Source organism: Cupressus sempervirens, chromosome 3, assembly GCF_028749045.1.
Source record: "Cupressus sempervirens isolate cs-2001-9-10 chromosome 3, ASM2874904v1, whole genome shotgun sequence".
In the NCBI taxonomy this organism is placed as follows: domain Eukaryota; kingdom Viridiplantae; phylum Streptophyta; class Pinopsida; order Cupressales; family Cupressaceae; genus Cupressus; species Cupressus sempervirens.
In genome coordinates, this window is record NC_143120.1 from 943,368,750 (window position 1) to 943,393,382 (window position 24,633).

Genomic DNA, 24,633 nt, shown 5'->3' on the forward strand with positions numbered 1-24,633 from the left:
ATGGGGGAGCAAATAATGACAACATTCATATTTGCAAGGTTCTCTGTCAAGCATATTTCGACTTCCAACTCATGTAAGACTCTAGAACAGGTGGGAATGAAAGGAATGTTAGGTGTCTTAATCCATATAGAAGAAGGCGTATTGAATGGATTTGTGGTGATAAACAATGTCCCCTAAAGCGAAAATAAGGCAACTTGAAGTGTAGTAAATGTAGTTACATGGTGTAGTTAAGGTGGCTATGAGAAGTATTGGCACTAGGGTGGTGGATAGGGTGACATAGCAAAAAATGCCATACAACCACCCTACTTTACATGCAAGGAAAAACTCCTACGTTTGCCTTGGTCATCACACATGTCTTGAATGATGCATTGAAATGACAAGTTTTGTCTACCTTCGACCAATTGTATCTAAACACATGGCAAGGTATTTCCAAATGGGCTTACTTTTAATTTTGGGTTGCTAACTAGGGTGCCAAAAAAATAGATGTGGGGTCCATATGGTAACCCACACAGACCCTCAATGTTAAGATACACACATTCTAACTCCTCTTTCCTAAACAAATATGTAATTGTTGGATTGATTTATTTAAAAAGATATTTAAGTTAAAATAAGTTAATAACATAGACTACCTTTAGTCTCATTGATATTAAAATAATTTAAAAAAAAATTCTTCAAAGTTGCATCCATTTAGAACCAAACATGCATGCAATGCACAATGGGCTAAAACCACAAACTTGCTTGAAAAAATAGGAATTAGACATGTTAGAACACATGATAAAGCAAGTATTTGAAAGTCTTAAATTTATCTAACCCTGGGGTCCCATGGAGGGGGCTTGGGCTCTATATTTCAGGAGCTGGAGGTCCCATGATAATATTTTGGGAGGGCTAAAGCTTAATTTGGAATCTTTTCCTATTAACTAGGAGCCCCTACTTTTTAGTTGAGCGGATGGAAAAGAGGGGGTGCTGGAAATAGCCCCTACTGTTGAGGGAAGAATTTTGCCACTTGGCAAGAACCTTTCCTTCATTTTCCCTCCAAATTGAAATCACCTTACCAAAACTTCTAAAAACAACAATTTATATTTTTAATATTTCCTTCAATTTAAGAAATTTTTTTTTAAAGCAGATTTATACGTAATGCCCATGGGACTGCTCCCCTTTAAATGTTCTTAAAAAAGCTCAGCAGCACCCGCTCTATTTTTAAGCAAGTGGGTGCCCATAAGACCCCAGCCTAATACTAATTTCTATTATTAGAAAGCAGAGTTTATTTTTATCGCGGAGGAAAAAGCACCCAAGGAGAACCACAAAATAGGTAGCACACTCCGTCTGCTTTTTAACTCTCCATCCCACACCACTCATTTTCGTCATCGCCTAAATTTGACGCTCAATCACCGTGGATTCCACGATATTGTTACCGTTGGAGATCTCCCTCATATTTCATTTAACGTAGATTAAAGAAATACCGGAGCGTATATACCCCACATAGATATTCCAAACTGAAGGAGAATAAACTAATTAGTGAGGGAAAAAAATCGCGCAATCATTCTGAGAGTCCAATTCCAGTTAAACATGGCCAATTATTTTAAAGCATTCGAAAATTCCTGATCTCAAATAGTGCAACCGAGAAAATACATCATCTACGAAACAATAACATGAAATCTCCACCATCGCCATTACAGTCAGCTGGAAGAGGCCACCAAAAAATGGCTCTAGAGCCTCTGTATCTTCAAGTAGGAGGAGGCACCAAATTCTTGGGCTATGGGGAAAGGCTTTCAGTTTTATGCGAGCATGGCGCCAAGTATGGCAGAGCTAGATGCACAATTGGGAAAAAATGGAGCAAAAAGGGTTTTGATTCAAATAATTTTCATACTGCAAGTCTTTTATCGAAATTATATGCTGCTACACAGCCGTCCTCGGTTGATACCTTTCCTGATGAAGAAGAAGAGGATGACGACGACGACGAATTATCTCGTTACAGAGGTTTGGTGTTAGACCTCTATTACAGGTGTGAATATGTTAGATATTATAGTTTATGAAATGTTTAACGTTTTGTTGCTGTTGTTTCGGAAATGTTTATTTTTTTTTTTGTGTTGTTTGGAGGCGCTCAACTTACTTTAGATTTTTTATTCGTTTATTAGTTTATGGAATATTGTTGGGTTTGATTTGGACTTTGCTCTGGAGGTTAAAGCAATTTGTGGCAATGTGCTTGGTTCTTGTAATTTTAATTTTTGTCATGGTTATCCAATTGTCTGCTGGGTGGGGAAGGACTGCTACAGCGTCAATCTCGCTTTGCTTCCCGACCCCACTACCGGCAGTATTGATTTTTTGTTGCTTGTTTTGTAATTTTTTATAGGGTTGAAAGAATCTGTAAATTTTTGGTGGGGATTCCAACTTCCTTGGCTAAGCTGCTAAGATGGGAGGACAACACTTCTGTGGAACAAAACTTGCCCGGAACTTTCACTCGCTGCCACCGGCCATGGGCTAAGCTGACATGTTCTAATCTCGTTTTAGGACTTAGGCGTTTGCAGTTTAACAGAATGGAAGAGTGATAACCTTTTTACTATCCAAGCCTCTTAACCAGCTGAGTTTCCGTTAGGTTTTTATTTTTCATAATTCCTATGGGCTGTCCACTTGGATCTAATGCTTACCATTAGTGGTCTCATCATTGCTAAGGCTTGGGGGTCCATGGAGGGGGGCTTCCTAAAAAATAGAGGAATGACTTTTGAGATTTTTTAAGAATATTTATAGGTAAGTAGCCTCGTGAACTTTATGGTAGGACTCATTTTAGTTTAGGGAAAAAGAGCAAACAGATTAATTGTTGACATGTGGCACAAATTTTCAGCTCCTAAATTTAAGGTGTCATAATTAATGGCAGGACTCATTTAATTTTAGTGGAAAAATAATGAACAGATTAGTTATTGACATGTGACACAAATTTCTCCCAAGTTGGTGAGGCTATTTCCAGCCGCACCTCATTTTCACCCACTCAAATTGAGAGTGCTAAAAAATAGGAGCTCCTATTTTGTAAGTAAACACTCCAATAAACCTTTAGCCCCTTGAAAAAATTCTCATGGGACCTTCCGCTTCTCAAAAATAGAGCCTAAGCACCCCCTCCATGGGATCCCTGCATAAGCAAGAAATTTAACTGGGTGTAGTCAAGGGAAAGTGGCTATGCAATCTTTTGCACACCAAGTCTTGCTTGTAAATAATTGGAACTAACACACCTAGTCAAAAGAGTTTCGAGAGAGAATCAGCAATTAATCTTCATTAACAATCACATGACTCCAACTTCACAAACTTAACATTTGCAATTAATTCTAGTCATACGGTTTCAACTTGAAAAGATAAACTTAGAATATTTGAAGAAACTCTAAAAATGCATAAAGCTCCCGCATATTTTAATTCTGCATTTTTTCATAGAAGCTTAATAAATATTTGCATTAAGCCAAAAAATATGATAAAGTCGAAATTAAAAAAGTAATGATATTTCTATCCATGAAGCTCATCTATAAGCTCACCAATATGAGGGATTTCATACTTGTTCTAATCGTTTTCACCCACTGAAATTGAGAGTGCTAAAAAGTAGGAGCTCCTATTTTGTTGGAAAACACTCCAAATAAATCTTTAGCCCCTCAAAAAATTCTCATGGGACCTTCCGCTCCTCAATAATAGAGCCTAAGCCCCCTCCATGGGATCCCTGAATAAGCAAGAAATTTAACTGGGTGTAGTCAAGGGAAAGTGGCTATGCAATCTTTTGCACACCGAGTCTTGCTTGTGAATAATTGGAACTAACACACCTAGTCAAAAGAGTTTCGAGAGAGAATCAACAATTAATCTTCATTAACAATCACATGACTTCAATTGTACGAACTTAACATTTGCAATTAATGCTAGTCAAACAATTTCAACTTGGAAAGATAAACATAGAATATTAGAAGAAACTCTAAAAATGCATAATAAAGCTCCAACATATTTTAATTCTGCATTTTTTTGTAGAAGCTTCATAAATATTTGCATTAAACCAAAAAATATGATAAAGTCGAAATGAAAAAAGTAACGATATTTCTATCCATGAAACTCATTTATATAAGCTCACCAATACGAGGGTTTTCATACTTGTTCTAATCGTTTTCTTATTCAAGACCCGGTAGTTTAAACTTTATACACACCTTGAGTGAACCATCTTTCTTCTTCATTAAAACAACATAAGCTCACCAATACGAGGGATTCATACTTGTTCTATTCATTTTCTTATTCAAGACCCGGTAGTTTATACACACCTTGAGTGAACCATCTTTCTTCTTCATTAAAACAATCAATGAAGCGAGAGACATACTCAGCCTAATGTGTCCCATAGCCAACAAATCTCTGACAGTCTTTAATTTCATCTTTCAGTCACTTTGGGTGTAATCATGATAGGCTAGGAGCCCTCCTCCAACTCAATGATGTGCTCTATACCTCTCTTTCTAGGTCTACCGAGGCAGGTGGACCTTGACATTGTAAAATCATTGTTCAATGCAAAAGATTATGTAAGGTGAATATAAAAGTCTATTAAATGTAATTATAATAATATGCAATGTTGCACTACAAAATCATAATAGATACGGACAGTCATGAGAATGTGAACTGGACAGTTAAGGAAGTTGAATGGTTAATAACCAAAAAGATTATGTAAGGTGAATATAAAAGTGTATTAAATGTAAATATAATTGTGCAATATTGCAAATAAGAATTTTGCAATGTTGCACTACAAAATCATAATAGATACGGACAGTCATGAGAATGTGAACTGGACAGTTAAGGAAGTTGAATGGTTAATAACCAACATGATCTATTTAAGAATTATAATGGTTCCAAATGAGAATAGAACAAAGGATGTAAAGAATGTAAATCCAATAAGTTCCTCTGGCTGTCAACAGTCCAAAATATCACATTGAATAGAGAATTGAAGTTTGGAATGTTGAATAAAAATTTCTGCACATTATTCAAGTATCGATAATCTTGTTTGGAAATTCGTTATTTGCATAGGTATTGGGTATGCATGCTAAGTCTGTTACAGATCTCCTCTTTATCATATTGGGTTTATAACTTTATTAAGATTCAAATTCTGACTTGGTAATGGGTCCAAGAACTGATTGACACAGCAGATCTGGAATTGTTTGAACCCAATTTCCATGGGTATTGGTTTCTTTTGTCTGAGTCATTATTCCATTCAGTTATGAATATAAACCGGTTTCCATATTTGTTAGATAGGTTCGATTTTTCTTTTCTGATATTTAGTATCAGCTTTCCTTGATATCATTGAAACCAAGTGGACTGAGAACATTTTATCGGCTTGATCTAAAACCAATTTGGAAGTCGTGTTTTTTTGCTATTGTGTATTTATTCCATTTAGTTATGAATAAAAACCGGTTTCTAGATTTGCCGGTTTCTAGATTTGTCAAGAATAGAACAGAACAGAACAAAGGATGTAAAGAATGTAAATCCAATATAGTTATGATGGTTCCAAATGAGAATAGAACAAAGGATGTAAAGAATGTAAATCCAATAAGTTCCTCTGGCTGTCAACAGTCCAAAATATCACATTGAATAGAGAATTGAAGTTTGGAATGTTGAATAAAAATTTCTGCATTATTCAAGTATCGATAATCTTGTTTGGAAATTCGTTATTTGCATAGGTATTGGGTATGCATGCTAAGTCTGTTACAGATCTCCTCTTTATCATATTGGGTTTATAACTTTATTAAGATTCAAATTCTGACTTGGTAATGGGTCCAAGAACTGATTGACACAGCAGATCTGGAATTGTTTGAACCCAATTTCCATGGGTATTGGTTTCTTTTGTCTGAGTCATTATTCCATTCAGTTATGAATATAAACCGGTTTCCATATTTGTTAGATAGGTTCGATTTTTCTTTTCTGATATTTAGTATCAGCTTTCCTTGATATCATTGAAACCAAGTGGACTGAGAACATTTTATCGGCTTGATCTAAAACCAATTTGGGAGTCGTGTTTTTTTGCTATTGTGTATTTATTCCATTTAGTTATGAATAAAAACCGGTTTCTAGATTTGCCGGTTTCTAGATTTGTCAGATGGGTTCGATTTTTCATTTCTGATATTAGCATATTTAGTATCGGCTTTCCTTGATATCATTGAAACCATGTTATCGGTTTCTTTTGTTTGAGTCATTATTCCATTCAGGTATGAATGTAAACTGGTTTCTAGATTTGTCAGATGGGTTCGATTTTTCTTTTCTGATATTCAGTATCGGCTTTTAGTGTAACTTGAGAACATGCTATCAGCTTGATGTAAAACCAATTTGGGAGTCTTTTTTTGCTTGTGTATTTGGCATATACAAATTTGATATCGATTCCTAGATCGGGTCTCATAATGATTTGGGTATGGAGTAAGTCAATAACAAACGATTGTTAAAGATTTAATGGCTTGAAATATAAAATTCAACTCCAAGAATCGATTCCCATCTAATTCCTGTTGTTTGGCGAACTGGGTAGTTAGATAGTTATGGGTACGGGCACAGCTGTGTCGCTTCATTGGCACAATGTTGAATGTTATAAATATGGCATACACTTATGTAATTGGCATCATGTTGGTATTGAATATTATTCCTTTATACGAAAGCATTTGATGAATGAATATTACTTTGTTAATTTATATGTTTATTTTTTGTTCACCTTCAAGCTGAACATTTGGCACCGTTGCTAGTTCAAATGTGGAGTGGCAGTGAATGGAAAGTCAAAGATAAATGGGAATACTTGTACCAAACAACCGGAAAACTAATGTTGAGGATGAGACAAAACTCCTGGAAGACGAGCATGAGGCGACCCAAAACTTCCACTTCTTGTACCGTGTAAGCCTTGAAACCTTCATACAGAGAGAAGCCGCTGAAAATGAGGTTACACAGGATATTGTGTGGGATGCCATGCATGCAAGTCCAACAGCGAACAGGTTCCTTGACCAACTCCCCCGTTTAATTGCACAAGCATACTTGTCGCAGAAGAGATGCAAGGAAAAAGTGGAACAAGTGGAATGTCGTCAACAAACCCTCAAGAATTTCTATGAGGAGAGAGACACACGACGTCACAAAACTGAACCATGAGCTTTTGAGCCATGGTACCAAGAGCACTTAAGAGTTTGTAACTGTTGCATGAGTTGACCACATGATGTATACAGGTTGAACAAATAAAAGAGTGTTTTGTTTTGGTTTTTGAATATAATGGTAATGTCAAATGCCCAACCTCTTAAATAAAAATAGGAACTTGAGAGAGGATATTGATGAATTACAATATGTGCTTGGAGATTTAATCCAAGCTGAACGAAGGCGACGACTAAGACAACTTGCCGAAGAATTGACTATGGGGCAGTCAGAAGAATCACCAAGTGTGGTAAAAGGCAACCACGTGGGTGGCGCAGGAACTACCGAAGGGTGCCATAGTTCGCATGAATGACGGGTGCGGAGCAATGAGGAGTTGCTCGAGGAAACACGACATAGATTAATTGTGCTTGAGGAGACAAGGGAACAGTTTCTACATTCATCTCGTACACCATTGCGAGAGGGAACTCGTGAAGAAGTAGGAAGGGAGGTGAGGCCAATAGAGGACACTAGGGAGGGACATTGCATGGTGGTCAGAGTAACCCACCAGGACCAATTACTAACAATTCTGGGACACAATCAAGTGGTAAACACACAATTGCTTGTCAGGGGACAAGAAACATAATGTCTCAGAAATAAAAACTCCCAAAGTTCACATGCGACAAGAAGGAAGACCTCGTACAATATTGCCATACATGTGAAACCATATGGACCGCCAACTCGGTCACAAATGCGAACGAGTGGTTGCAACAATTTCCAGCCACTCTACGGGGAGTGGCGGTGGATTGGCTTTTTGATATGGACAAGGTGATGATCAACACATGGGACAATCTCAAAAAAGAATTTCAAGTAGAATTTCGACTGCTGCGGGATGACAACGAGGTCGTCACCGCGATCTACAATTGCAAACAAAGGAAAAAGGAAACCGTACGAACCTATAATTGAAGGCTCAAGTATCTTCTTAGCAGGATGGGTACTCAACCTGCCAATGAATTAAAGAAATGGTGGTTTGTAGGGCTCCGTAGGGCACTGAGAAGGAAGATGAAGATAGTCTTGCCCACATCGTACACTGATGCCTATGACCGTGCCATGAACTTGGAAAGTGAGGGCAAGTCGGGAAAGAAAAAGAAAAAGAAGAGTAAATCTTCATCCTCCTTTGAGAGTGATGAGTCCTTTGAAGAGGAAAGTAGTGCCGATAGCAACAAAGATCCCAACAAGAAGGTACATGCCGTCCAAAAGGACATGGAGTAGATAATGGAGTTCAAGTCCATAAAGGGAATCACTAGCCGTACAAATGAGGGAGAAATATGGTGTGCCGATTGTAAAGAGAAAGGACACGCAAGGGAAGCATGTTCTAAGAAGGTGATGTGTGATATTTGTCACATTTTGGGTCATTCTATGAAGGAGTGCCTCTATAAAATGAAGACACCTAGCCAACAAATACTTTTCATGTAGGAACAACCTCCACCTCTAGCACTTATAATGAGACGTAGGGGAACAACAATAGTGCCACATTCGGTGGCTATAAAAACAATTGCAGAGGGGGACGGGGTGGAAATGACAACAGGAATTGGATGCAATATGACTCCAAGGGAAGGCCCATAGTCCAATGTCATGCATGTAGCCAATGGGGCCACTTTGCCAAAGATTGTCCAAAGGGTGACACTCCTCATAAATTGTGTCGATGGTGTGGTCTAGGGGACGACGAAGACGCCAACTGCCCAAAATAAGTGAACCTCCTTAACATTGAGGAGGAGAAGGTCATTGTCTTCACCCGCAACCAAGTGAAGTAGGCAACATATGCAAGTCCCCACACCTGAGAAGAAATAGAAAGGGCAATGAAGATATTAATGGAACTACTTCTAGATGAACGGAGGTGGATAACAACTTATTGAACCAAATGTTGCAAGTGAAGGTGCCCATCAAACTTCAAGACCTCTTACAAATAGTACCACAATTAAGGACGACATTATTAAACGCTTACACAAACTCGCCAATGGTATTGGAGACGAATGAAAAAACAACTTTGCTAGGAGGGTTGGCCATAGATCCCATGTTGCTGATAGTAAGCAATGGCCCGTCACCTAATGGTGGTGGAGATGGGAATCCTCGGAACCATCCTGACAGACACCATTGTGAATGATGGGTCTAGGGTGAACGTCCTTCTCGAGGAGACATGGAAGAAATTCGGCAAGCCTACCCTGTGCCCAACCACATTCAACCTGCTCAACGCCAACCAGCAGGGGATAAAGCCGCTAGGGACCATGGTGGGTCAATAGGTAACCATTGGGACACAACCATTTGTGCTTGATTTAATTGTGATTCCCTTGAAGAAAAAGGGATTCAATGCCATTCCTGGAAGAGGATGGATGGTGGCAGCCAAGGCAAATCACAATTGGAAAAAAAACATTCTGTCTATGGAAAGCGGAGGGTAGAAGTTCGCCATTGATCTCCGAACATAGATAGTATGTGAAGAAATGCGGTCATCATCAGAGTCCTCCAAGTCAGACGGGGAACATTAGATGGATGAGGGAAGAGCCCACATGGATCCAAATGATGAAAGCACTTTGGAATTGTAGGAATGTTTAGGAGATGAGACTAGTCCAATGAATGGACTTTTCCATTGGCAGATGGAAGACTACGAGCTCTTCCATTCTTACATGCTTGGCATCGAGGAACTTAAAGGTGAGAAGGAGGTATTCCCACCAGAGTTTGTGGAATACAAAGAAGGCAATGCAGAGATCAACGAGAGTCCCGCCCATTGCTTTGAAGGGAAAGCCATTAGATACGAAGAGCCGTCAGTGGAGGCCACCAATCTTGGTGATACGGAAAGCTTGAGGAACATACTTGTCGGAGACGAATGGAACCTCGTACTGAAGGATGCATCATTTAAAATCTTCATGGAGTATAAAGATGTATTTGCCTAGACTTATAAGGATTTGAAAGGGGTCCCACCAGAGATGTGCGTTCACCGCGTACCTTTGGTGCCCGAACCCATACCTATGCAAAATTAACTATAGAGAATGAATAAGAACTACGTGGCATGCGTAGGTGAGTAATTACAACGAATGTGTAAAACAGACATAATATTCAAAGTCCAAACAAGTGAGTGGGTGTCACCAATCGTCATATCCATGAAGGATGGGAACCAAATCCGGATATGTGTGGACTTCTGGTGCCTGAATACTGTCATGATAAAAGATCCCTTCCCCATCCCATTCACGGACACAATTCTCGAAGAAGTGGCAGGACATAAGATGTACTCCTTCATGGATGGATTCTCTGGCTATACGAAATCTCCATTGTTGAAGAAGATAAATTGAAAACTACATTTGTGGTGGAGGATGGAGTATACGCTTACAAGTAGATGCCCTTCGGATTGTGTAACGCACTCGCCACATTTCAGAGAATCATTTTACACATCTTTGACAAATGTTAGTAGGCAACTTCGGAGCATTTTTGGATGATTGGTCCATCTCCACTGGACAGGACAACCACTTGGTGACACTCCAGGGATGTATGGAAAGGTGTCAGCCGGCACGACTGACACTATACCCTAAAAGTGTCAGTCATGGTTCGTTAAGGCAAATTACTTGGGCACGTTGTGTGCAAGAAAGGGTTGAAGAACGACCCAAACAAAGGGCAGGTGATTGTGGAAATGGAAGCCCCGACAAAGCTAACTGCAGTGAAACCTTTTCTCAGGCACATTGGATACTACAGATGGTTCATAAAGAACTACGCCCAAATTGTTCTTCCCCTCGACAAGTTGACACGGAAGGGAGAATTGTATGTCTGGAGCTCCAAGCAGGAGACTTCCTTCAAAGAGTTGAAGAATAGATTGTTGGGGGCGCCTATCTTGGCATATCCAAACTGGGATAACAAGTTCCACGTCCATGTGGACACTTTTAAGTTAGCCATATGTGTAATGTTGGCGCAAATTGGCGACCATGGCCTTGATCACCCAGTATATTTTGCAATCCGACTACTTTCAAAAGTCGAGAAGAATTACAACACCATTGAAAGGGAGGCCCTTGGGATGGTGTACGCTGTACAAAAGTTTTGGCATTACCTCTTAGCTACACTATTCACCTTTTACGTGGACCACTAGACGCTTATGTACTTGGTGAACAAACCGATCATCCAAGGACGGATTAGTAGATGGTTGTTACTCCTGCATGAGTTCACCTTCACCATTATTTTGTGACCGAGGAAAAGTCACATCATTGCCGACCAGCTCTCGTGAATCAAGTTAGGAGAGCTACCAGAAGGGGTCAATGATGATTTTTCGGATGCACACTTGTTTAGGATTGCCATCCTTCCAGGTTGGTATAGGTCTATTGGGGAATATCTATCCATGTCCCAATTTTCAAAGATGCCACTAGGTGAACAATAGAAGCTAATGTTAATGAGCCAGACCTTCCAACTAATAAATGGCCTCCTACATAAGATACCAAGTACTAAGGTGATGTGTAATAGAAGAGGAAGTACAAAGTGTTTTGAGGGAGGCACACGAAGGTCCGACAGGTGGCCACATGGAACCCGACACAACTGCACGAAAGGTCATGCTTGCTGGATTATGGTGGCCCACACTTTACAATGACACATGAGAATGGGTGTTAAGTTGTAATACATGCCAAAGAGCAGGCAAACCACTTAAGTGGGACTTCATGCTGTTAAACCCTTCCCACACTCAGGAATTGTTGGAACTTTGGGGACTAGACTTCGTGGGTCCATTGAAGGTGAGGAGGGTCCAATGTTGCCGATACGTGGTAGTGGCCACTGAATATTTAACAAAGTGGGTAGAGGCACGAGCACTACCAGACGACTCTGTAATAAGCATTGGTGAGAGCATTTAATGTTCCACATCATACCATATTTTAGCCTTCATATAAGCCTTCATACTCATTTCAATCCCCATTTTATATTCCATTTTCTCCTTATAAGTTGCATATGATTTAATATTTATGAGTAATCTTGAATATAGTTATTAGATAGAATATGTGAATAAATAAGATGTGATTGTATTTATCTAACATTTTTTGTTATAAGCTATGACTCTTCCTGTCGCCTACATATCTTCCTATTTCCTTCTATGTTAACTGGTGGTGATTAGAAGGTTATTGAAGCAAGTTGAATGCAGATTTGTTGTTATAGAAGCTACTATATTATTCTTAATTTAAATGCCAAGTTAAAAGCAGATTTGTGGGCAAATTAAATGCCACGTCATTGCTTGATCATCTTCAAGGAAATCAGTGGTTATAAAGGGCTTACATATTATCAATCACCTTGCTCGTATGGAAACATGATTGGTCCAACATTAACCATTGCTAATCATTTTGCATGAAACAAAATTTGTTTTGACTGAACCATAGCAAATATTGCTTTGCTGGAATGATACAAAACATTACCTATTCTACCCGTACTTGCATGAATCACGTGGACAGGAAACCCGTCAACCAACTTCTCTCTACATTTGTATTTTGTTATAATATAACCCCTTCAAACTCATGGCTCCACAAAGATGGATGAAGACAGTATTATTCCATATGGCATAATAACAGTAAATCGGCTATTCTTTACATGATGCAAATTTCTGTTAAGAATGGTTATGTAATATCCATTCTTTGTTAAGTGTAGGTATGTCAAAATAGTCATAAATTTGTTAAGCCTGCGTATATATAAGCAGTGCGAGATATAGTGTGGAGGGGAGAGTACAGGTTTTACAGAACGCACAACATTGTAATAGATCATTATCATTTGGAAATATAAAGTTTATATTTGCATGATTACAGAGACTTAAGACTACTACTTGGTTTCCTCACTAGGCGGCTGAGGAGGAAGGGCCCACTCCAAAGTTATCTGGTGATCTCATTTTATTTCTGTTTGGAGTATATTTAAATTAGTTTTCATTTGTATGTTAATTAGCTTAGCATTACATAGTATAGACTTAATAGTAGTATATTAGTTTATGTGTTTAATATCAATATTTGATTATATAATAGTATTTCATATGAAATAGATTATGAGTTGATAATTTATTAAGAGTTGTAATTATTTTTATTACAGATTAGTTTTATTGAGTTATTTATGTTTCTGATGTTCCTGTTGCTAGGAAGTGACAGTTCCTGTGCTGGGATTTCTTTAGTTTTTCATAGATTCAATTTTGTGTGTTTAAGCTGCATTCATAATCGCTCAAGTCACAACTACCATCCCTTGATGGCATATTGCTCAGACACCTTTTGCAAGCTTACACTCTCAAATTGACACGTATAGACCAGTCGAACTTCATCACAAAATTGTTAACTCTTTTGGTATTATTTGCCCCAGTGTTGGCCTATCAAGCACTGCAAAGTTTTTATATGAGCTGATCATCACGTGGTATGACATACCCATCTAGTTTGTAACATCTCGATTTCTCGGGTCTATATTAACATCTATCATACTCAAAGAATACAGTTATTACTTTGTTTCATAGGAAGTCAGTTATGTCATTCATGTTCATGTGAATAAAATTTACCGTTAAAATCAGTTGGACAAAATTTAAAAGAAAAAAAAAACTTGAAACACCATCAAATGAAATTACTACAGAAATTGAAATCCACATACCATGGAATCTGAGATCGAAATCAAGACTAGGGATGCTTCTGCAACCACCTGGGTTAGTCCACAAATACATCTATAACAATATCGCAAAACGACCCAGGTTAGTCCACAAATACCTCTATAACAATATCACGAAACGACTTCTATCAAATATTGTTAAATCAAAATCAAATGATGAATATCATCTAAAAACCGCTATCTCAAAATCAAATGATGATTACAATTAAATACCACTATATTTAAAATTAGGGCATCACATACCACTGTATCAAATAGGGCATTGTTTGCCATCGGATCATTTAGGGCTTCTGAAACCGCTGTATCACTTAGGGCTTCTGATACTACTGATTCAATTAGAGCTTCCGTTACCACGGATTCAGTTAGGGTTTCTGATACCGCTGTATCATTTAGTGTTCCAGCTATCACTCAATCAATTAGGGCTTCAGATTCCTTTCCTTTCGATTACTTAACTGTGACAGTAACACAAAATTAGAAATGTAATTATATTCAAGATTCATATAAATGAAAAACAATCCATGAATTTATCTCTTGCATCTAGGTGTAAAATAACGGTAACAATGAAATAACTCAATTTAATCTTACCTCCTCATAAATAAAAATGATAATACCTGTTTTCGTTAAACAATTGACTGCATAGCTTATCTCTGTTTGATTCACAACTGATATCTTGGGGAGAGGTGAAACATTGTCAGGGGCTTAACCACCCAACCTCAGACCAAATATTATCCCCTCACAATCTCTAACGAGAAAGACTCTCCCTACCCAGAACAGACAAGGGTCATCTTGCCATCCACTGGTCATTCTGGTATTTAACTCACCATATGACTTGGCAGCATGAGATCACCATAATAGGAATATGCATGAGCTATTAATTAATTCATATTAAAAATGATAAACGTTGTTATGTCATCTTTGATACTGTTTCATATTATTACAGATTCCTCTCTTTCACCTCACCACCTTTTCTCTTGGCTACACAGTCGAGTGAGTCCCAAGTGTTAGGAATTCTCAGAACAACTAGTTCTACCAATTATACATGCATCCAACATTTCACAATCTATAATTACATAATTAAGATCTTTAAAGATTTCAAAATTGAATGTTTAATTAATTAATTTAATCATAACTGATTTCTCTTCCACATTCTTGCGGATTAACTCCACCTCTTCACCATTTCAGGCTACCGTACTAGTGATCCCCAGATGCTCACGAGTTTATATCTACCATATTGCTTAACACCTCTTCACCTATATTGCTTGGTGAATTCCTTGGTGTTTGGATTCATGATAATATTTTCATCTTTGTATGGTATGACTAAATGTATTATATTCTGAGCTGAATTTAATTGCTCACGGTTATCATTGCATTCCTATCTCTTATATACATGATTGATACACACTTATGAATATAGAAGCATCTATGATATAAAGACAATTTCCAAGAACTAGAGAGATCTATTGCTGTCCGCCACGATTCAGTCTGTGATTATATTGGTTTCAGTATGTTGGATTTTTCATGATATCAAATTCATCTTTGGATTGAGTATAAATGGAAGAATTTAGATTCTAAGCACCATTGCATTTCCATTCTTCATATTGATACAGTTTATGGCTAAAGAACAATCAACGATATGAACATACTCTGTGATCTAATATCTTTGTATTGCCTATCTTAATTCAATCTGTATTATGATGGCTACAGTATTTGGGTTATATAATGTGACACCTGACTGGTATACTTTCAAACGAAAGGCAACGGCTACCCTAGACTCGGCGTATCAGTATTCTTACGTGACCCTTAACAGTCTGCTCCAACTCGCGCGGGTGACTTATACCGGTTTGCTCATGACTTTGTTCTGCCCTTCCTCCTGCGGCTGGAAGTATTTTGATTTCGCACTTTCTAGCTAAGGTCTTGTGGTTGGCTGTTGACGTGGAAATGAAAGAAATCAGATGATAAACCTTCGAGGCCGATACCCAAACTCAGAATCCTCTTCTCAACTTAAAATGCATAAGCAAATACGCATAAATAGATGAAAGGGAGTGTTACCAGTTGCAAAGAGGTAAAAGTTATATCAAAATATGATCAAAGAGACTATTAAAAAGGGTGCTTGGCTCTTCAGCTACCTTTAGTTATAAAGAAAGCCATCTAAATTCCCAAGATGACCATTCGAATAGATCATAAATTCAAATCTAAAGATGAGAGAAATAAAAGGGTTGGAAGAGAAGTTTGAAAGCTTAAGACAACTTGAATCGCTGAAAATAAAATCAATTAATCATGCCAAGTGTAAATCGATTAAAAAAATAAGAATATTAAAATAAAAAGCATGGAAAGAGAGTTGGAAGATTATAATTCGAAAATTATAATAATTCAATTGTTATTATAATTCGAATATTATTATAATCTTATATGTACATGAAAGCATCACTTTATTAAATTATTAAAATATAAAGATGCCAAGTCATTTTTATATTTAAATGCACATATATAAATAATTATTAAAAACAATATGATGAAAGATAAATTAAAATCCTTTAAGATACGTTTTATAATTTAACTCAATTATTTTAATTAAATTATTTATTAAATAACTCATGCGGTTCCTGCAGATGTATTCTGTTCCAAGTCGCTAGGTCCTCTACCCATTTGTTCAGTGATGGTGATGCTCCTACCTAATTCTTTTCTGACAATGCTTCCACCCCACTAACATGCTCCCTATAAGGAAATTCTCCACTGTTAAATTATATTATCATAATAAATTATTTAAATAATCACAACGGTTAACCATCTTCTTGATTCCATGAATTCGTGATCAACAATCAACTAACATGTCATCTTTACTTGAAATCATAATGACTAACTATCTTACCATTTCGCCAGATTATAACAAATTAAATTGCTAACTGACTTCATGCGAACCTCAACAGCTATGTTTCAAGTTAGGTCAAAAAATGGGATGTAACATACCATTCCCCTTGTGGTTCATCGTCCTCAATGAACTTGAAATTGTAACGAACATTATAAAGGAGTATTTTTAAAATTGGAATGTAACGTACCATTCCCCTTGTGTTTCATCTTCCTTGATGACCTCTGCAATTTAGACAGTAAAAGAATATTCCAAATACAAGATATATATATATATATATATATATATATATATATATATATATATAACATTGTGATATCATCTCTTTTCTCAATTGGGTCAGAATCAAAATCTTAATCGAAACTCAAGATCCATTTTTACTTTAAAGTTTCCAGAAAGATACTTGCATGGTAACATAAAATTAAACATGTACTCACCTGAGTTCACTTTACTGTACTTTTGGTTGTCTTAGCATCATTTGAGTTGATTCTATTTCATGTTCTTGTCATACTCATATAGGTACTCACCATATCATTAGTTCGATTCCATATTGATATCTTTCATTTAAGAGAATTTTTCAGGGTTCAATAAGTATTCAAAATTGAAATTCTTCAGCTAGCAAGTTCTAGATCATAACTTGATCATAATTTAAATCACTTATACGTACCATCGGGCATATGGCATTCATTATTGGGTAGATCTTCCTTGCAAACTTACAAATCACCAGGAATGGGTAAGTGAATCCATGTTTTTCCATTTATGTGACTTCAATTTTCATTTCCATCTCATAACATTTCGTTAGAATATCATGATAGAATACAACAACTTAATATGTAAAATCAACATCATGCGTATTATACATGTATAGCAAGGTGTCATAGGGTAAAAACATGATATACTATGTAAGATCATCATACATCAAATCAAGATCATAAGCATCTGAAACAATTTGTGAGATTCTCATGAGTAACTCATAATTCATCTGCAGATATTTGGAAATTCATCCTTTTCATTTATGTGATTTAGGCTTTCATGCCCATCTTGTCAATGTTTACATCTGTAAACAAGCATTGATAGTTCCAATTATGCAAAAAAGTGTGTTTACTCCATACTGGAGCACAAAATAATCTTGTCGTTTAATCAACATCAGAAAGGATCGTGATTCATAGTTTTGTTTTTATTTAGTTCAAGTTCAAATAGGTAAGAATTTATTCTTGCCATTTATTGCATAAAGAATTATCTAGCCATAATCATGGATTTTAATAACTTTTTATCAAGATTATATAAACTGTTCTGGATTGCGCAAGCCTCGGCCTCATCCCGCACACATTCTAACCTTTTAGAATGGCTCCCACGGGATGTTTATCTGTCCGGCCATCTGAGTAATCAGGTGGGTTGAAGTCCCAATAGTTAGTCTCCAAAATAACTGAAGCATCTGGACAATCAACAAAGATCACATGTTCGACACATCTGCATAATTTCTACCCTGGCCAAGGATTTCAAATTGGGTCTACAAACCTGATCTCCACCACTCGACTTGCCAATAATTTTTATCTTCTTAATTAGGTTTCGTCTTTATGATATTATAGTTTATACATTTGTCCATTTTATATCATATCAGCCTTCTTGAGTATTCTAAATGATTTTCCAGTTTTGATTGCAATATCAGTTATGCAAAATAAATTTATTTCAACATTCACATTTTTAGTTTCTCAAAAACAGTGTTAGACCCAAGGTTTCAACGTTGAACCCAACGCTCTGATACCATATGTAACATCCTGATTTTCCGGGTCTAAATTAACATCTATCATACTCAAAAAATACAGTTATTACTTTGTTTCATAGGAAGTCAGTTATGTCATTTATGTTCATGTGAATAAAATTTACCGTTAAAATTAGTTGGAAAAATTTCATTAAAAAAAAAAAAACTTGAAACACCATCAAATGAAATTACTACAGAAATTGAAATCTACATACCATGGAAACTGAGATCGAAATCAAAACTAGGGATGCTTGTGCAACCACCCGGGTTAGTCCACAAATACCTCTATAACAATATCACGAAATGACTTCTATCCCATATTGTTAAATCAAAATCAAATGATGAATATCATCTAAAAACCGCTATCTCAAAATCAAATGATGATTACAATTAAATACCACTATATTTAAAATTAGGGCATCACATATCATTGTATCAAATAGGGCATCATTTACCATCGGATCATTTAGGGCTTCTGATACCACTGTATTACTTAGGGCTTTCGATACTACTGATTCAATTAGAGCTTCCGTTACCACAAATTTAGTTAAGGCTTCTTATACCGCTGTATCATTTAAGGTTCTAGCTATCACTCAATCAATTAGGGCTTCAGATTCCTTTCCTTCCGATTACTTAATTGTGATAGTAACACAAGATTAGAAATATACTTATATTCAAGATTCATATAAATGAAAAAAAATCCATGAATTTATCTCTTGCATCTAGGTGTAAAATAACGGTAACAATGAAATAACTCAATTTAATTTTACCTCATAAATAAAAATGATAATACTTGTTTTCGTTAAACAATTGACTGCATAGCTTATCTCTTTCTGACTCACGACTGACATCTTGGGGAGAGGTGAAACATTGTCAGGGGCTTAACCACCCAACTTCGGACCAAATATTATCCCCTCATGATCTCTGATGAGAAAGACCCTCGCTACCCAGAACAGACAGGGGTCATTTTGCCATCCACTGGGCATCCTGGTATTTAACTCATCATACGACTTGGTAGCAGGAGATCACCATAACAGGAATATGCATGAGCTATTAATTAATTCATATTAAAAATGATAAATGTTGTTATGTAGTATCTGATACTGTTTCATATTATTACAGATTCCTCTCTTTCACCTCACCACCCTTTTTCTTGGCTACACAACCGGGTGAGTCCCAGGTGTTAGGAATTCTCAGAACAACTAGTTCTACCAATTATACATGCATCCAGCATTTCACAATCTGTGATTACATAATTAAACTCTTTAAATTTCAAAATTGATTGTTTAATTAATTAATTTAATCATAACAGATTTCTCTTCCGCGTTCTTGCAGATTTAACTCCACCTCTTCACCATTTCAGGCTACCTTGTCGATGATTCCCAGATGCTCACGAGTTTATATCTACCATATTCCTTAACACCTCTTCACCTATATTGCTTGGTGAATTCCTTGGTGTTTGGATTCATGATAATATTTTCATCTTTGTATGGTATGACTGAATGTATTACATTTTGAGTTGAATTTAATTGCTCACAGTTATCATTGCATTCCTCTCTTATATACATGACTAATACAGACTTATGAATAAAGAAACATCTATGATATAAAGACAATTTCCAAGAACTAGAAATCTATTACTGTCCACTGCGATTCAGTCTGTGATTATATTGGTTTCAGTATGTTGGATTTTTCATGATATCAAATTCATCTCTGGATTGAGTATAAATGGAAGAATTTAGATTCTAAGCACCATAGCATTTCCATTCTTCATATTGATATGGTTTATGGTTAAAGAACAATCAACAATATGAACATACTCTGTGATCTAATATCTTTGTATTGCCTATCTTATATCAGTCTATATTATGATGGCTACAGTATTTGGGTTGTATAATGTGACACCCGTCTGGCACACTTTCAAAAGAAAAACTACCCTAGGCTCGGCATATCAGTATTCTTACATGACCCTTGACAGTCTGCTCCAACTCCCGCAGGTGACTTATACCAGTCTATTCGTGACTTTGGTCTGTCCTTCCTCCTACGGTCGGAAGTATTTTGATTTCGCACTTTATAGCTAAGGTCCCATGGTTGGTTGTTGATGTGAAAATGAAAGAAATCAGATGATAAACCTTGGAGGCTGATACCCAAACTCAGAATCCTCTTCTCAACTTAAAACGCATAAGCAAATATGCATAAACAAATGAAAGGGAGTGTTACCGGTTGTAAAGAGGTAAAAGTTATATCAAAATACGATCAAAAGAGACTATTAAAAAGGGTGCTTGGCTGATACCCAACTCAAAATCCTCTTCTCAACTTAAAACGCTTAAGCAAATACGCATAAACAAATGAAAGGAAGTGTTACCGGTTGTAAAGAGGTAAAAGTTATACCAAAATACGATCAAAAGAGACTATTAAAAAGGGTGCTTGGCTCTTCGGCTACCTTTAGTTATAAAGAAAGCCATTCAAATTCCTAAGATGACTGTTCAAATAGATCATAAATTCAAATCTAAAGATAAGCGAAATAACAGGGTTGGAAGAGAAGTTGGAAAGCTTAAGACAACTCGAACTGCCGAAAATAAAATCAATTAATCATGCCAAGTGTAAATCGATTAAAAAAAACAAGAATATTAAAATAAAAAGCATGTAAAGAGAGTTGGAAGATTATAATTCGAAAATTATTATAATTCAAAAATTATAATAATTCAATTGTTATTATAATTCGAATATTATTATAATCTTATATGTACATGAAAGCATCACTTTATTAAATTATTAAAACATAAAGATGCCAAATCATTTTTATATTTAAATTCACGTATATAAATAATTATTAAAAATAATATGACGAAAGATAAATTAAAATCCTTTAAGATACGTTTTATATTTTAACTCAATTATTTTAATTAAATTATTTATTAAATAACTCATGCGGGTCCCGCAGATGTATTGTTCCAAGGAAATTCTCCATCGTTAAATTATATTACCATAATAAATTATTTAAATAATCACAATGGTTAACCATCTTCTTGATTCCATGAATTCATGATTAATGATCAACTATCATGTCATCTTTACATGAAATCATAACGACTAACTATCTTACTTTTTCGCCAGATTATAACAAATTAAACTGCCAACTGACTTCACGCGAACCTCAATGGCTATATTTCAAGTTAGGTCAAAAATTGGGATGTAAGACAATTGACAAGTGACAAAGGAGGTCACTTTGTAATCACGTGATTAGATTACTGACAACTGCATTCAAGATTTTTCATTCGTTATCGAGTCCATATTACGCAAGAGCCAATGGCCAAGCGGAAGCGACAAACAAAATCCTCATGGCAATCATATATAAATCATGTGGAGTAGAATAGGCAGACTGGGAGGAAAAGTTGCCTTTGGCGCTATGGGCCTACTCACAACGTTCAGAGTCACAACTGGATAGATGCCATTCCAGTTAATGTTTGGGCAAGAGGCCATGATACTTGCTGATTTCATGGTCCCGAGCCTCTGGATTGTAATTGAAAATAGACTTGGAGATATGTAAAGTCTACGAGAGTGCTTATATCGACTGAATAAATTGGATGAATGAAGATTAACAACACAATGGGTGATGGAGGTGGCACAAACTCATTGCAAGGCATGGCACAATAAACATTTGAAAAGGACAAGGTTCCAGCTAGGCCAATTGGTGCTTCGGTACAATGGATGCAATGAGATTAAACCTGGGAAGTTTAAGATAAAATGGCTAGAACCCTACAAAGTACGAGAAGTCGGTGATAAAGGGGCTAGTTAGCAGTGGACCCTCGACGAGCAAGTTATAGCCGACTCGATAAATGGATCGAAGTTGAAAATCCACCACCAACGACATGAAGGGAGTTAGGCAAACCGACAAGGTCGTATAGTACAACATCGAAATAAAAAAACAAATTTAAAAAAAAAGCAACCGCGGACATTGTCCCGTGGACACAACTGTCTCGTGGGCACAAGTGTTCTCGTGGACATGCGTGTCCCGGTGGAGATAAAAGGGAGGGATGATGGGGACGGAAGGGAAACAAAACAAAAAATAAAATTGTAGTTCGTGGAAATGGGAAGGAACAAATGCAACATTGGCCACGGAGAGGGGAGGAAAAAAATAAAAGCTTTGCTGATAAAGACTCTCTGTGGGAACGAAGTAGGGAAAAAGGGGGTAGCCATTGCTGTCCGAAGAAGAATATACCACGTGAAGAAAAAGAGGGAGTAAAGCATTCCCTAGGTGCCGAAGAAGAGAATAAGCTGAGGCCATGAGTGCTAGAAAAGACAAGGTGCTGTGGGAGCCAGATAAAACAAAACGCCGTGGGGTGGAAGACATAGGTACCAAAGAGGCTGAGGCAAGACATACCGTAGAGAAGTAAAAGGAGAAGCAACTAGAGAGAAAATCTATCCATTTTTGTTGCAATAAAGACAAAATAAGAGACCGTTAATCAATTGGAACATGCAGTCTACAGGGAAAAGGAGACAGTGGAAGGATCAATTGAAGGAGAATAGTGCCAAGATGGACGAGAATTCGAGAGTGTTGGCCTCAACAGTCCGTGTTTTAGGGCCAGAAGCATTGAGTAGCAAGAAGCAGAAGGTGTGTTCTAAAGTGCAGCCATCAGCACAGAAGGCCGACATTTCACATTTCACAGTACAGTTTGAGGGCTGAATGGTAATGAGTGCCGCAGATGGTGGCAGGAAACGACTGACACAGACCTCATCAAACAAACACTAGTTCGTGTGCAAGTACATTGGGCGATTTAACTTCTGGTGTTTTCCATACGACAATTTGAGCCGATATTAAGAGCTATAATTGAAACATACAATAGACACAACAGAACAAGTACATTCGCATACAGGAAGCATCATCTCACGGTCTCGTTCAAAGCCTGCAACTTCACTAGGGTTCTTGGCATTCCTAGCGAAGGAGGCCGCAAAGTGGTAACTACAAACCACAAACTTCCGCAAGAACGAAAGTAGTACTAGGTGAAATTGGTGGGACGTGACCTCACGTTAGAGGAGTTTGAGTTTATCGTAAGGGTTACTAAGAGTCAAGGACTGCAGTGGGACTTCATTCAGGAAGGCCATTGGCGATGTATCATGACTGTGATAAACAAGAAGTTAACAGGGGTGAGTAGGGCTTCAGATATTGCCCTGCCACATATTACCTTCATGAATGACATTATGAATGGTATGGTATATGATTGGGCGACTGTCCTTGTGGATAGAATGGAGGAATTCATGACACCTGCAACATTGCACATTCCATATGCCGCACCATGCTATTGGGTTGTTTCTTGAAGCAACACTCCATCAAATTCCAGTGGATGAGTTTGAAGTCCCACCAAGAGGAAGATTGGCGGCAGGAGAACCCCCAATATTCTACTGGAGGCATTTGGACATGGGCAGCACGATGGTCGGCCAAAAGAGGGTAATATAGGGCTTAGATGCTTGCGGTGACGTTGATAGTAGACACAAGGATACCATGGAGAGTAGTGGGATTGATACGATGAGGCAGATGCAAGGTCCCCAGCTAAGATGCTTTTCACTCCTCAATTGCTGACTTCCGCACACTTGATAGCCACCACCCCCATATCGCTTATTCCTCCATTCGGCTAGAGGCATGTGCCTATTGTTATGACTCCACCCACTGTAATGACCCTTACTATAAAGGCCACTGAAACCCTCAAACTGGACTTAGGAATTTTGTCAAACAGTTGGCATGTAACCGAATAAGGCAGCAATATTACTAATTGTTGTACAACGAAACCTCAATATATGATGCCAATAATGTATGAACAACAATTCCAGATTATAACACTACCAATCTAAGAGATAGATGACAATATGAAACTCAAATATGAAGTCCAATGCAATTCTGATTTTATGACAGCAAATAGAACTGATTACAATGAGAGACTGTCACAACTATGCACTTCTAATACATCAAGCTCTTGACAATGCAATGTTATGACATGAACAATAACCCAGTTCAGATTTGGAATGCAAATGACGAAACTTTTACAACAGTTATTAATGACTGGAAATAACTATTTATGCAATGACAGTGCTGACTGTTCTAATCCATAACATGCAATATTTTGGCAATCAAAACTTCAGTTTGTGCACCTGAAATAGCTCCAATTTTGCCGGATATGAATGCTGAATTAATGCCACACGAAGACCTCACAATCTGCCCCAAACTGACTCACAAAATTGCTGCTGCTGCCCAACTGACAGGGCCGTACAGGTACGG

The 24,633-nt window shown here is 37.2% G+C and overlaps 1 protein-coding gene across 4 annotated transcripts in view; it reads left to right on the top strand.

Annotated features, from left to right (window-relative positions):
- The first annotated feature begins 1,360 nt into the window (after window positions 1–1,360).
- The window catches only part of LOC149569851 (HNH endonuclease), a 163,940-nt gene continuing 140,667 nt past the window's right edge, over window positions 1,361–24,633 (top strand). For 3 of the 4 annotated variants that reach the window (XM_089822559.1, XM_089822561.1, XM_089822560.1), the window contains exon 1: window positions 1,459–2,002. In XM_089822559.1, the coding sequence (XP_089678685.1) occupies window positions 1,650–2,002 (353 nt within the window). In that variant the 5' untranslated portion in view covers window positions 1,459–1,649. Of the gene's footprint in view, window positions 2,003–24,633 lie in introns of all 4 variants that reach the window. The other variant, XM_089822562.1, reaches the window with a different exon arrangement.